The sequence below is a fragment of the Glandiceps talaboti genome, chromosome 18 (genome assembly GCF_964340395.1).
Source record: "Glandiceps talaboti chromosome 18, keGlaTala1.1, whole genome shotgun sequence".
Lineage (NCBI taxonomy): Eukaryota > Metazoa > Hemichordata > Enteropneusta > Spengelidae > Glandiceps > Glandiceps talaboti.
In genome coordinates, this window is record NC_135566.1 from 23,330,542 (window position 1) to 23,346,924 (window position 16,383).

General features: G+C 36.0%; 1 protein-coding gene across 3 annotated transcripts in view; it reads left to right on the forward strand.

Annotated features, from left to right (window-relative positions):
• LOC144449132 (uncharacterized) overlaps positions 1-15,815 on the forward strand; it is a 53,975-nt gene extending 38,160 nt beyond the window's left edge. Inside the window, exons 6-8 of one of the 3 annotated variants that reach the window (XM_078139593.1) lie at positions 7,242-7,343; positions 11,448-11,583; positions 14,308-15,815. In XM_078139593.1, coding sequence (XP_077995719.1) covers positions 7,242-7,343; positions 11,448-11,583; positions 14,308-14,446 — 377 coding nt within the window. In that variant the 3' untranslated portion in view covers positions 14,447-15,815. The remainder of the gene's footprint in view (positions 1-7,241; positions 7,344-11,447; positions 11,584-14,307) is intronic. The other 2 variants (XM_078139595.1, XM_078139594.1) reach the window with 2 other exon arrangements.
• The last annotated feature ends 568 nt before the right edge of the window (positions 15,816-16,383 follow it).

The following is a 16,383-nucleotide window of genomic DNA, read 5'->3' on the forward strand; positions in this document are numbered from 1 at the left end:
AGACGGCCATAAATCACCTTCTAATGGCTGTTGATGAGATTGATGACACAGCATCTAAAAAGAAAAATTCAAATGTCTAATGGAGTACACATTGTTGGTAACATTTTTAGCACACATATCCTGTAAAGCTTGTTGATGTAGCTTACAGTCAGTATCAATGCATAGTGTGGTTGAGCAAAGGTTGGGGAAAGTAAATTTTTGCAGAACTTGTAAAGTGGCACTGACCCCAGCTGCCCTCACAAACTAGTTGTCCTACAATCTATTCACTGAAGTTTTCATCAGGACTTTTATTTGTGTTTCAAGCTACCGGATTTGTCGACAGGATTCTTAGGACTGAACTTTTCTAGAGCCATTATTAGTCCCCGCCGGACGAAGTCCGGTACGGGGACTTATGGATTGTGTTCCATCCGTCTGTCCGTCCAGAGTCATTTCTTGGAGATGCCTGGACTGATTTTTTTCAAACTTGGTACAGGGGCAACATATGTTTCATGATTTGTTTCATGATATGATCCAATATGGCCGCCTAGCAGCCATTTTGTTTGCAAATTTTCCCTGTCTAAAGCCATAACTCAGACATGATTGAACAGATCTTATTCAAAGCTGGTATTAGGACAGTGTTCTATAACATACATGTGCATATTCATTGCTGTCATGATACGATCCAATATGGCTGCCTGGCAGCCATTTTGTTTGCGAATTTCCCATGTCCAAAGCCATAACTCAGACATGCTTGAACAGATCTCATTCAAAGTTGGTAGTAGGACAGTGTTCAATGACATACATGTGCTTATTCATTTTCATCATGATACGATCCAATATGGCTGCCTGGCAGCCATTTTGTTTGTGAATTATCCATGTCCAAAGCCATAACTCAGACATGCTTGAACAGATCTCATTCAAAGTTGGTATTAGGACAGTGTTTTATGACATACATGTGCATATTCATTGTTGTTGTGATATGATCCAATATGGCCGCCTAGCAGCCATTTTGTTTGCGAATTTTCCATGTCGATCCAAAGCCATAATTCAGACATGCTTGAACAGATCTCATTCAAAGTTGGTATTAGCACAGTGTTCTATGACAAACATGTGCATGTCCATTTTCGTCATGATACGATCCAATATAGCTGCCTGGCAGCCATTTTGTTTGCGAATTTTCGATGTCCCAAGCCATAACTCAGACATATATATACTTGAACGGATCTCATTCAAAGTTGGCATTAGGACAGTGTTCTATGACATACATACAAATGTATGCATATCCATTTTCATCATGATACGATCCAATATGGCTGCCTGGCAGCCATTTTGTTTGCGAGTTATCCATGTCCCAAGCCATAACTCAGACATACTTGAACGGATCTCATTCAAAGTTGGTATTAGGACAGTGTTCTATGACATACATATGCATATCCATTTTCATCATGATACGATCCAATATGGCCACCTAGCAGCCATTTTGTTTGCGAATTTTCCATGTCCAAAGCCATAACTCAGACATGCTTGAACAATGATATCAAGAAAATGACAACATAAACTGCCAGTTCCTTAAAACCCAATCATAGCGGGGACTATGTCATTCTCAATGCCTTGTTGGACTTCTTTTCACATTAGGGTTAGTCACTTGTATCAACATGGTGTCTTCAAATACCTCCTGTATTAATATTCTCAATATGTCATGATGTAGTGCCTTGCTCTCATTGAGATGGAACAATGTCAACATTACTCAATGGGCTGCTGAGGCTTCTCAGAAAATATGCTTTGCTCTACACTCATGGATCTGAAGCCAGCATACTTCATCGCAAGAAATGTTTCATTCAGCCTATAGTGTCGATTTGCAGAACTTGAAGTTAAACTGGTTGGCAGGCCGAAGGCCGTTTTAGTGGACATCCCTCAACTTTCGGGAAATGTGAACAAATTACAGCTAAATGGTGCTCTCTGGTATGCCTGGGCATTGACTGGTAAGATTGGTAGTATCGCTACCATACTGGTTGAGAAAAGACTGGATTTTCTGATTTTGACAAACTTGGCTAAAAAAAAAAGATGACCCCTGTATTGCGGATATTCACTCAGCTGTGTCTGGTTATATTTTCCATCAAAAGCCGCATGGTAAACGCAGGAGTGGCGGAGTTGCAATTTTATTACATTCTTATGCATGATCATGATTTATTGACTGCCAAAATCGAAGAAGAACGCAAGAACATAGAACAAATTTCCCTCAAAATTTTCAGCTTTACTAGAAAATACTATTCCATCACCTGGACATGTATTGATTGCTGGCGACTTCAATTTCCATCTGAATTACCTGGAATCCCATGACGCTACTAATTTCACTGCTCTGCGTAGGTCCGGTAACCTCCAACAACATGTAAGTAAACCAACCCATGTGATAGGACATACGCTCGATCTCCTCATAACACGTTCATCTTGTTTAATTCATAGCATTGATGTCACTGACATACTTCTGTCAGACCTCAATGATTTGGCATCATCAACTTCCAAGGCAAAACGTTCATTGAGAAACCAAGGCGCCATGGTACAATGATGAGCTAATGGCATTGAGGAGAACAGTCTGTAAGTGTGAACAAAAGTGGAGTCCCACAGGGATCAGTTCTAGGTCCCATACTCTTTACCATGTATGTCGCACCCTTAGAGGATCTGATTTCACAACATAATCTAAACAGTATGATGTATGCTGATGACTCTCAACTTTACCAGATGATGAAACGATCACAACACATGAACACAGTCTCGCGTATTGAAGCATGCATTGCTGATATACGAACTTGGTATGCATCGAATAAATTAAAGCTTAATGACAGTAAAACAGAGATAATCCACTTCTCATCTCGATTCAGTAAAACCAATCCTGTACCATGTATCACAATTGGGGACAGCACTGTCAACACATCATCCACAACACGTGACCTTGGGGTTATACTTGACTCGGAACTTAGAATGACTTGTCATGTAAATAACATCTGCAGAGCAGCATCTCTAGCCATTCGAAAGATCGGCCAAATTAGAAAGTACCTCGACAATACCAGTACCGAAAGACTAATCCATGCATTTGTTACCTCTAGGCTGGATTATTGCAATTCCATCCTCTATGGATTACCAGACAAAGAGATCAACAAACTTCAACGTGTGCAGAACACAGCTGCTAGACTTGTTGCCAAACTACGCAAATATGATCATGTCTCACCAGTATTACATAATCTTCATTGGTTACCTGTACGTCAACGTATTGCATACAAAATCTTGCTCGTCACCTACAAGGCTGTCAACAAACTGTCACCATCCTACATCATTGAACTAATACCCATACACAAGCCAACACGTGCCCTACGTTCTAGTACTCATCTTGCACTTGCCATTCCACGTGTTGCAACTACCACGTACGGAGATCGCGCCTTCTCTGTTGCCGGTCCTAAGTTATGGAACTCTCTCCCAATTCACATTAGGAGAGCGGTATCGATCGAAACATTCAAGTCCCAACTAAAGACATACTTGTTTACAAACTTTTAGAACATACTATACTTTTAGTGCAGTAATCAATAAGTTTTGTTTTTTAGTGAATTTCAAGTTGTCTTTTTTTTTTCTTTTTTCTTTTTTTTTCTCAGTATTGTAAAGCGCATTGAGGCTGTTGCGTAATGCGCTGATAACAATTTATTATTATTATTATTATTAATACTTGTCTGGTTGTTCATCGGGAAATATTTCTGGCCAAATGTTTACAGTATAATCGCGCTGATGAAATTAAAGCTGAATACCATCGCTTGCACATTGATGATGCAGACACGATTGGACTTTTCGCCATTGTCGATGACCTGACCGGGTCGAAGAAGGCCAGCACCAAGATTAAGCCAAATGATGTTCCTCTCAATGAACTGAGCAAATACGTTCATGAACTTTTTCCAACATAAAGTTGAAAAGCTTAGTTTCAGGCGTAACCCTGTCATTGATGATCATGTAACTGTACCTGTGAATTATTCGTTACCGTTTTTTATGCCAGTCACTGAAGATGATGAGATAAAACTTGTCATGAAATCTTCTTCTAAATCCTGTATATTATTAGATATTTTACCAACTGAACTTTTAAAAGATTGCTTTCATGTTCTTGTACCTTTTTAACCCCCATATTCAATGTTTCGCTTTTATCAGGTGTCATTCCACAAATTTTTAAATTTAAATTATTTGATCTTTAATCAAGAAGCCAAGTCTTGATCACAAGATACTTAAGAATTATAGACCAGTGTCTAATTTATGTTTTTTATCCAAGGGTTTAGAACGTATTGTAGCTGATCAACTGCAATACGAGCTCTCAAGCAATCGATTATACACGAAGTGCCAGTCAGCCTACCGCGCCGGTCACAGCACTGAAACTGCTTTACTTCATGTACAGAATGATATCATGATGGCATTGGATTGTCAGAAGGACACGATTCTGGTAATGCTAGATCTATCAGCTTTTGATATGCTTGATCATGATATTTTATTACATCAGCTGCAGCCTCGTTTTAACATACATGTACAGTATTGAAATGATTACATTCATATCTGGGAAGTCATACAGAACATGCTTTTATTGATTCCACTACATCACAGACTGTTATTCTACAATTTGGTGTACTGCAAGGTTCAGTGTTTGGGCCTATACTTTTTATTTTATATACCACACCTCTCGATGACATTATCTATTCTCATGGCTTGGACTATATGCTATACACGGATGATTCCTCAATCTATGTCATATGTAATACCCCCAATGATGTCTTCAGATCTTGAAGCATGTGTTGAAGATGTATGTGGATGCTGATGAATTGATTGTAAAGAGGCAAGATACAACTACTACTACAAAAATGATGGTTTCCATGCATTTTCAATTAAGGCTCCAATTCTGTGGAATCAGATTCCATTTAATATTCGCTTGGATACTACACTTGAATCTTTTAAATGCAATCTTAAAACTCACCTTTTTAGGCAATATTGCCATGTGTGATTTCCTTGGAACAAAAACTGTAATTTTATCATTTTTGGGGTGCGCTTTTTAAGAAATTTAAATTATTATTATTATTAAATTGCCACAAATCTACAGAAGTTAATGGTTCTCCAGTGTCATTGATATCTACCTGTTCTACTAGCCCCTGTCAGATGATGTAGTCCAGGATGGGGCTTATAGATTGGATTCCATGCATGTGTGCATCCATCCATCCGTCTGTCAATGTGTGTGTGTAGTCATATCTTGGACATTCATTGACTGATTTCTTTCAAACTTCGTAAATGGATAATGAACTTTGGCTTACATTTGCATGTCAATTTGCTTTGGGATATGATGCAATTTAGCCGACTTAGAGGCATTTTTGGGTCAAAAGAAGTTAAACTCCAAAACTACTTGGCAGATTGGCCTAAAATTTGATGGGAATGTTCTTAGAAGTGTTATTCTGCAGATTTTCTGTAAAACATTTTTGCCATAGCAACAATGAACACGCCCAATAGCAACAACCAAATTTTGGTCAAAAAAAGATAAACAAAAGTACTGGGCAGATTGTCCTGAATTTGGAGGGAATTTTCTTAGAAGTGTTATTCTGCAGATTTTCTGTAAAACATTTTGGCCATGACCAATGACCATGCTCCTGGCAACAACCAAATGTCACTTTATTTTGGTCAAACAACAACAACAACTACATCATCAGATAGGCAAATGAGTAAACATTCAAAAAATGTATGCAAATCTCCTTAGCAACCATGACCACACCCATAGCAACATCCAAACGGTGGTGTTTTTCAAGAAGATAACTGGAATTTTTAGACAAGTGAACAATTTTTTTTAAATGTATGCAAATGAACCTAGCAACAAGACCCTGCCCATAGCAACAGCCAAATGATCACACACATCACAAAGATAACAGTGATTTATAGACAAGTGGTGGTGCTCTTCCCAACTGCACATGGTGCTGAGTAGTCCCTAAGATAGCCAGTTTGTGTTTTGTATTTTGTGGGATCATTTAATTTAGTAATTAAATGTTTCCAGGACATTAAAGCTCAATTTCAAAGACATAATAGCCTGTCACTACTTCATTCTACATTCTCACAAGACAGTAACAGCTACAAAATATGTAAGGTATACATTTGTAAATATACAGGCATGCAAAAGTGTGTGTGTGTGTGTAAACAATTTTCAAAACCCGCTGAACCGATTTTCATGATATTTGGTAGGTATACTACCTTGGGTGTCTAGTTGGGAAATTATTCAATTCAAATTAAACTTATCACCAGTTTGTGATTTGAGTAAAAAATTGTGATTTTTAGTCAAACAAATTTAAACTCAAATAAGACTGGGCAGATCAGACTAAAATTTGGTGAAAACGTTCTTAGGGGTATTCATAACATGATTATCCCATCAGTGATATGCAAATTAGGTTTAAAAAGTGCCTTTTGGTCAAAAATCCATAATTCCAAAATCACTGTGCAAATTGGGTTGAAATTTGATGGTAACATTTTGAGAGGTTTCTGTCAAATGATCAAGTACATTGCATAGATAACAGGGATTAATAGACAAATGAATAAACATTCAACAAATGTATGTAAATGTGTCTAGCAATACGACCCACCCATAGCAACAGTCAAATGATGATGTTGATCATAAAAATGATAACGGCAATTAATAAGTAAGCAAATAAACTTTCAAAAATGTAGGCAAATATGCCTGGCAACAAGACCACACCCATAGCAACAATCAAATGGTGGTATATATTTCAAAGATAACAACAGGCATTGTATTGGTAGGCAAATGTAAGGAAATATGCCTAGCTACAAGACCATGCCCATAGCAACAACCAAATACAGTCGTGCTACAATGTCATTGGTGCTATTTTATTGTCAATATTAGCATTTTATGACTTAAATGAAGGTAGTTTAAATTTCAATAGAACAGATACACAGGATGATATTTGACTTCAAGATTTCTTACTTAATGTCAGTTTTCAAACAGAAACTTCATTCTTTGATGACGCATAGTTATACTCTTTTACCTCATATTCCAACACTGCTCCATCACTATGAACTCGATTCATGATTTAGACATGACTGAATTAACTTGTCTCAAGCTGACTTAGAGACGATCACACAATGTCGCACAAACACTGTAATCAAAGCAAAACAGTATGAACTCAGCTTTATGCCCATTTAGGTCTACTTTACATTGATGGAGATTCTCTCACACTTTGTTATTCTTTCAGGTCAGTTCAGAACTCCATCTGTTATCAGTGCTTTGTTAGATCTACTAAATGATCAAGATCCAAATATGAGAGCAGTGGCAGCTATTGCATTGGGAAGAACAGGTATGGATTACAAAGCTTCACATGATGGTTAGAGTGGCTAGCTGTTAATCTGCATGTTACCGATCTAAGCCTTGCTGTTGCCATTTATTTCTTAGTGGCTAATATCAAAATATCAAGGACAAGATTTAAATTACAAGGGTCTAAAAATGCCATAGATGATTACAAATGTAGGCAGGCTAAAAGATAGGAGTATATCATATAATAGTATTTATAGGCATCAATGTGTGTTTTATGTTAAAACTATAGTTCCAGAGAAATGGACTGAACCTTAGGGCATACTTGAAATGTAACTTAAGGTGGGACACAGCTTATTTGCTACACTTACTTTTCTGTTATCATCACTTCCAGTTTAAGTGTTGTAAAGTTCAGCGCAGGCTTCTAATAAAGCATGTTGTCACATCAGTTCTTGCAGTGGCGAGCATACAAATTGCATACAAAGTTGGGAAAATTTTACTCCAATCAGAATGATTGGAAAGCAAAGAGCCAGTTCATTATGACAAGATCCGAAGAAGATATTGTCACTACATCATACAATCCAATAGATGTGACAGTGAAAGTATAGGGAGAAGACAGAATTTCCGGACAACTTTTTCTTGACAACTAAAAGAGAACTGACCATCAAAAACATATGGGTTAAATTTTGAAGTATACCTGACACTCATTGGGAAACTATGTCAAAATGGTAATAAAGTTGGTTTTGGTGCGACAAAATTCTGGTTATCTTTAAAAAAAAAAGTACCTATCATTATAGAATGAAAAGAATAAATATCCTCGGCTGAAATATATTATATATCTGATGGTCAGTAAGTTTGTTGCATTGGATAAAAAACAAGCCATGACAGACTTCCCAGGTAACTTTTAAAACTGTACTGATCATCATAGAATAAAATTAAAACAAGAGATGTTGTCGGCAAAAATGTGATGTTTTAACTCAAACCACTATTTTTGTAGTGGGCTGAGGTTATGAACCCTCTTCCTGCCAAGCCTCCCTGTCCACCAAGTGGTCAAGTTGGTCGTCAGTGTAGTCAATTTAGGACCCTCCAGAGATTACTACTCAAATCCGATAGACTGCCAAGGGTTTACCCTAAAATTCAAGGGAGTAGGGGGGGGGGGGTTACAGCACCTCACTACCAGTCTTCAATATTTATTTGCAATGAAATCTGTGGACTTGGAGGTTAAGTATACATGAAAAATCATGACTGAACAAATATATACAGTGCATAGGCAGTGATCCGCCAATAATCACAGCCAAGTCACTGGCAAACAACTTTTTTAGTCTTTTTTAGACTTATGGATTGGGTTCCGTTTCTTAGAGATACCTGGACCGATTTTTTTCAAACTTGGTACAGGGGCAACATACTATGGCATACATATGCACATCAATTTGTTTTATGATACGATCCAATATGGCTGCCTAGCAGCCATTTTGTTTGTGAATTTTCCATGTCCAAAGCCCAGTGTTTTAGCAATTAGCACAGTGTTCAATGACATACATGTGCATATCCATTTTTGTCGTGATATGATCCAATATGGCTGCCTGGCAGCCATTTTGTTTGTGAATTTTCCATGTCCAAAGCCATAACTCAGACATGCTTGAACAGATCTCATTCAAAGTTGGTATTAGCACAATGTTCTGTGACATACATGTGCATATCCATTTTCGTCGTGATACAATCCGATATGGCTCCCTGGCAGCCATTTTGTTGGCGCAGTTTTCATGTCCAAAGCCATAACTTAGACATGCTTGAACAGAGTAGTGATATCAAAAACAACCATATGAGGCCAAACAGCATTAACCAGGTTTTAAAAATGACAACATAAACTGCCAGTTCTTTAAAACCCCCAATCATAGCGGAGACTATGTCATTTTCAATGACTTGTTTCTTGTGCCCAAAAAGCTGTGTTGTTAAAATAGGTCCAAGCCGGTCAAATGCATTTACACACAGACAGGAATACAAAACCAAGATGATATGAAACGGTCCTCTAGACAAGCATAATGCTAACAGGTCAAGGCGGTGAAAATCGGCTGTCAGAAAACATTGATTGATTGCCAAAAAATGATAACCACCACATTTGCATATTTTTTACATGGTCAATGGTACCGCTGGGAAGTCTCTGAACTAATGTTGCCATTCTCCAAAACCTCGGGAGGGGTGCGCAGCCCCTGAAGTTCAACATTTTTTTAAAATGAAAATTGCTAACTTGATCTGATTTACACCGTATTTTTACCTACACTGACCACCAACCTGACCAGTTGGCAGCCCTAAAGGCGAATCTCTCACATACATGAAAACAACCACCCACTTGACCTGATTAGGGTTTAATGAGGCAAAAGTTTTCTTGTCCGAGCATGTTTTATTCCCATTGTTTTCGACCACCCAACGAAACAAACAAGATATCTCACGTCATCTTGCTCTCTCTTTTGACATTATAATTCCCTGTGTCTACCGCACCCACCATCATCCACTGAATAATTAGGAGGACTTACCATTTTTTTACCTCCCGTAAGGGTACGGGAGGTATTAAAAGAGGAATGTCTGTCTGTGTGTCTGTCATATGTCTGTCTGTATGTCCATCAGTGTGTGTGTCTGTGTCATCATTTTCTTAAAAACGGCTAGCTCAACTATACTGAAATTTAGTACACACAATGTTTGGGGTAATGGCTAGACCTGATTAGTTTTTGAGCGAGATCTGTTCATGTTAATTAGAGAAATTTGCATATCAATGAAATCAACTAATTAAGCAATATCTTAAGATTGCATACTTCAATTTCAATATAATTTAACGTATTCGTTAAACATAACAAAGTGCATTTGTCCTTTAAAGTTTGTTGATGTACCTTACAGCGTTAATGAATAATTTGCATAATCAATTAATTTTGATAATTAGGCTATATCTTAAGACTGCATACTTCAATTTCTATACAATTCCATCCATATGTTAACCATAACAAATCACATATGTCCTATAAAGTACGTTGATGTACCTTACCATGTTAATGACCAATTTGCATAATTAATGTTTTTCTGTAATTAGGCTATATCTTAAGACTGCATACTTCAATTTCAATATAATTTACTACATATATTAAACATAACAAAGTCCATATGCCCTATTAAGTTTGTTGATGTACCTTCTTACAGTGTTAATGACTAATTGGATGATTAATTATTTTCAGTAATTAGGATGTATCTTAAGAATGCATATTTCAATTTCAATATCATTTAGTACATAATGTTAACAATAACAAAGCAGGTACGCCCTATAGAATTTGTTGATATAGCTTACAGTTGTAATGAAATACTTGCATAATTAATGATTTTAGGTAACTAGGCTGTATCTTAAAAATTCAAGCTTCAAATTTCATATGATATTATATGGTACACATATCAATCATAATAAACCGCACCTGTCGTTTGAACTTTGTTGATACTTTTTTTATCTTTAATGAGTAATTTGCATAATTAGTGATTCCCTTATGGGAAGCATTCAGTTTAAATCTGGTATATTTTGTTGTTACCAACTCTTGTGTGAATTGAACTCTGGAGACTGGGAAACAAACAATCACATTTTCACACATGAGACAATGGATGGTATGTAATAATAGTTAGAAGAGCCACACTGCCAGTGTTAACTAATCACACATAATTAGTAGGGAGAAGAATGAAAACTTTCCGATCAATATTAATCACTTTGACCTTGACCTTCAAGGTCAATTATCAAAATCAAGCTATTTCTTTGCATATCACAGAACATGTTGATATTTATTTGCTGCTATGTTTGAAAGTAATTCAGAAGAAGATAAATAATCACAAGCATTACTTTTGATGCTAGCTTATATCACTATTTATTGAATGTACTTGTAGTTAAACTTATTATTTACTGCTTAACTAAAAACTATGATACACATTGACCATTGATTCAGAGTCTTTCCTGCCATATTATCAGGTGCAAGATTTCTTTTAAGGAATTTGACAGTTGACCTTCACCTTTAGGTTCAGTTACCAAAATCAAGCTATTCTTCACATATTGCAGACCTTGTTTAAAGTAAATCTTGGGCATATTAAATAGAGCTTGATTCTTGACAAATGTTTTCATATGCAGGTAAGTCCAACAGAAAAATTGTACAAGGCCTAATCAAGTTACTTGGTGATGAAGATCGTTTGGTGAGAGAAAGCACTTGTTTGTCCCTTGGACATATGCATGCTGAAGATGCTGTCCCTCACATTGTCAACCTGTGGTATGTATCATGGTAGATTTTGTTGAATCTGATTTATGCACATTATGCAACCAAGGAGATCAACCAAGCCAATCATATCTTTAGTTTAGTATCCAATCAGGCAAATGTGATTAAAACCTTCCCCGCCAGAACTGGATCCTTCACTCATTATATAAAGAGATAAACTTAGTGTTAGAGTTTTTAGAAGACCATCATACCAGATAACACTCTCAACTTTAGACCTGCTGTCAGGCTTGTCATTTGGTCAAAAAGCCCCACAGATTTCTTATATAAAGAGTGGATTATTACAATGGGTTCCATCCGTTCATAATATGACATATCTCTGACATGAAATATCCAATTTCATTCAAACTTGGCACAACTGTCACAGTGACATATCTTTTGGGACATTCACATGTCACTTTGTATTGTGACAAGAAATATCCAATTTCATTCAAAGTTGACATATTTTATGGGTCATACACCCATCACTTTGTATTGTGACATATGTCATAGAGACTGTTTTCAAGTATCTACCCCATATTATCATGTGCAAGCTTTCTTTTAAAGGGAAGGTCCAATCAAATGACATTGCAATTTCTATCAATAAAATAAATGTGTGACAAGTGATTTATACCATTTTTTAAACTCAATTATCTTTGGTATAGCTTTACCATGTGTACCACCTGTTGTATAATGGTTTAACCTATACCAACATATCTGTATGTCACATGATCACTTTATTAGTTAATACTTTACTTCTAATAGAGACTAGTACTTAGCAGCAGTACATGTGTCTTGTGTCTGTATGTGTATGACTAAATGTATAAGTCTACTTAGCAGCAGTACATGTGTCTTGTGTCTGTATGTGTACAACTGAATCTATAAGTCTACTTAGCAGCAGTACGTGTGTCTTGTGTCTGTATGTGTACGACTTAATGTATAAGTCTACTTAGCAGCAGTACGTGTGTTTTGTGTCTGTATGTGTACGACTGAATCTATAAGTCTACTTAGCAGCAGTACATGTGTCTTGTGTCTGTATGTGTACGACTGAATGTATAAGTCTACTTAGCAGCAGTACGTGTGTCTTGTGTCTGTATCTGTACGACTGAATGTATAAGTCTACAGACCATAACAGTCATGTATGTCGCCATTTTGTCCTTAAGTATAGCGCCTGCCAGTGTTTACTTTGAGAAATTGTGACATCACGTCATCCTATCACTGAGTGAAAAGTATTCCATGTATAAACCCAGTAAATGTTACCAGTTCCTGATCATTTTACCTGAGTTCCCCATGAGTGTGGACCATGATCAAAGTGAAATGACAGAAAACATATAAAATGCTTTGAAATTGTTGTTTTAACTTTGTAAAGAAAGCTAGCGTCGTAAAATATCTTCAGTATGATTGTAATGTTTTTTAATACAATGCATAATCTGATTGTATGCTTTGCTTTACGTGGAACTGAGAGTCGATTGTTATCATTTTGATACATGTACATCTATATCAACGTAAAACGACAAAACACTATAAATGTGAACACAGAAAAATTATGTAAATTAGAGCTAGAAATGTATTTTTTGATCAGAAATCTATAATTCCAAATAATTTAGTGCATCGGGTTGAAATTTGATGGGAATGTTCTTGGTGTGTTTAGATTAAGAATTGTTCATGACATGATGATTCCATCAGTGATATACAAATTAGGTCTAAAAATGTGTCTTTTTTGGTCCAAAATCTATAATTCCAAAACCACTAAGCAGATTGGGTTGAAATTTGATGGGGATGCATCTGGGCATGTATAGATGAAGCTGTATTCATAACATGATGATCCCATCAGTGATATGCAAATTAGGTCTGAAAATGTTACTTTTAGTCAAAACTTATTGACACTTGTCACGGTTATGACACAATTGGCCCTAGCAACCATGACTACGTTCTTAGCAACAATGAAATGATGGTTTATATTGCAAAGATGAAAAGTGGGAAGGGCAGGCAAGTTAAAGATTCTAAAACTGTATGCAAATATGCCTAGCAATATTTCATATTTTATATCAAAGAAAGTGTTAGTGGTCTTAATTACAAGCTAGCCATGCCATCATAACTAGTAAGAAAGAATATTAACAGAATATTTCATTCTAGTTAAGATAATAATGATTTGCATAAAACATTGAAACCTTGAAATGGGTCCTTTATATATAAACAAAACCAATTCTTTAACATAAAATCTCATATTACAGTTTGGGTGTCTATAAGTTGTGAAAAACGATTCAGTATGATCAAAAACATTTGATTAGATACTGAAATGGCATATATATGTCTTGAAAATGGCAGCCATATTGCATATATGATTGGCTAACATTGTTTTCTTACTCAGTGACCCTTTAACTAATATCAAATGATATACATGTACTTTGTAACAAACTCGTGCTTGTCATACAAAGTGAGTGAATTTGGTCAAAAAACACCCTTATCTGGTCTGTTTCTTTGATTAAACTGAAAAGACATCACAATATTGATATCTTTGTGAACTACTGACATGTTACAGTTTGTACTTAACCGCTTTTAGGCAAGATATGGGTACATTTCAGCTGTTCCAGCAGAAAACGCTAACTTTGCCATGGCCACCATAATGCATGACCTGTAGATGGTGCTAGAGAGTGCTATTCAATTGATTGAATATACTTATTAAATAACTTTATTGCATATGAAACTAATTTTAGTTTCCTTTTGGTTTCATTTATGCAGGAGAAATGATGCTATATCCCATGTACGGAATGCAGCTGAGCTTGCCTTGAGTCTGATGGGTGCTGACAAAGCTAGAGAGGCTCTCAAAATGACAAAGGTGCTTGGGGATGAAATGAAAAGACTAGAAAACCCAACATAAGGATTTGAAAATGCCAAATAACCATAGTGATAATTGTGAACCATTTAGGTTTGTAAGAAACAAACAGATGAAATTGCCAAATAAAGAGAATGGTAATATTGGACCATTAAGTCCATAGATAAATGTAAAGATGAATATGCCAAATCAGAATAATGATAGAAAGGACCCTCTAAGAAGACAATAAAACAAATGTAAGACTGACAACTCCCATAGCAACAGCCAAATAACCATGTATATTGCAAAGATAACAGGAATAGGAACACATGAATAAACATTCAAAAATGTGCCTAGCAACAAGACCACGCCCATAGTAACAGCCAAATGATAACATATATTGCAAAGATAACAACAGGGATTAATGGAAAATTGAATAAACATTTTTTAAAAAAATGTAAATTTGCCTAGCAACAAGACCACGCCCATAGCAACAGCCACATGATCGCGTATATCGCAAAAATAGCAACATGGTTGGTTAGGCAACTGGATAGTCATTCAGCAAGTGAACACCTATTGTTAGCAGAACTGATCAGGTATTGGTAATCATTTCATGAATACTACTGAGCCATTTGTATAAATAATGGTTTTCGGTAATTAGGCTATATCTTAAGAATGCACACTTCAAATTCAATATAATTGGATACATACATTGCTGATAACAAAGTGGATGTGTCATATAAAGTTTGATGATACAGCTTGTAGTTATAATGACTTATTTGCATAATTAATTATTTCAGTAGTTAGGCAATGTCTTAAGAATGCATGCTTCAAATTGAATATGATTTGAAATTGGTACTTAATTCAAGCAAAACAAAGGGCACATATGAAAAACTTGTTGATGTAGCTTTTTAGTCCCCAGTGTAAATTGGAATCATGCTTCTTTAATCAAAGTAATTTGAATAATTATGTGCATGCATAAATATGATCTTAATTTGTCCAGGTCATCTCCATACCCACCTTTAACCCAAAATATGAACGTTATTTGCATGTGCACAAGTTGGCCTCAAAGTTGAAATTCCATATTTGAGGCTTTGAATGCAAATCTTGTAACCTTTATGTAATAAATTTTGGTATAATAATAGTAGTAGTACATGTGCAGTAGTTGGATGCCAAGATTTACAAGGTTTTGTAAGTACTACTTATGCTGAAAATACAAATTTGTGAAAAAGGACATATATAGCCGTCTTCTATTTAATGTTTGATAACTATTTGTATGGTCTGGAGTGAAAAAAAACGTTAACTTGATAGAATTCCAAAAATAATGAATGGTGATTTAAAATCAATTAACAGGACATGAGAGTAATACAGTGCCAATAACTTCACATGTCATGTTCTATTTTGTATATATTTCTTTGTGTTATGTATTGGTTGTAATCACATTAGTTTTTTGATTGCATTTTGTATTTAATGAATTGTGTTAATAAATGTAGATATATTACTCCCAATCCATTTGCTTGTCTTGTTATTATTCAAGCCAGCACATTGCATTGACCTTTGCCAGAGGTAAAAGACATTGACAAATGGCCTTCGTTACAGCTTGGGTATAACATATATATGTGTGTGTGTCTATGTGTGTGTCTGTGTGTAATATAATATCTAATTCTATCTGTCTGTATATCTGTATTTGTCTGTCTGTCTATTTGTCTATCTCGTTTATTAAGGAGTCCCAATCAGAACTGATTTCAAAGTGCCGCCATGAAAACAAATACATTCTTTCATTCCACCATGTCAAACCTCAACGCGCATCACATCCGGGTACCAGTTCTTCTGCGAGTTCGAATTCCATCACTTGAATTTCCGTTAAAATTTTAGTCGTCCGAAGATCGCATTCAAGCGTGAAACTCTGAGTAACGGCTCCGTACCATAACTTGTGTATTTTGTGTAAATACAGCTCTACTTTGCAGTATTGAGCGCTTTTCCTTCAGTTTATGACTTACCTC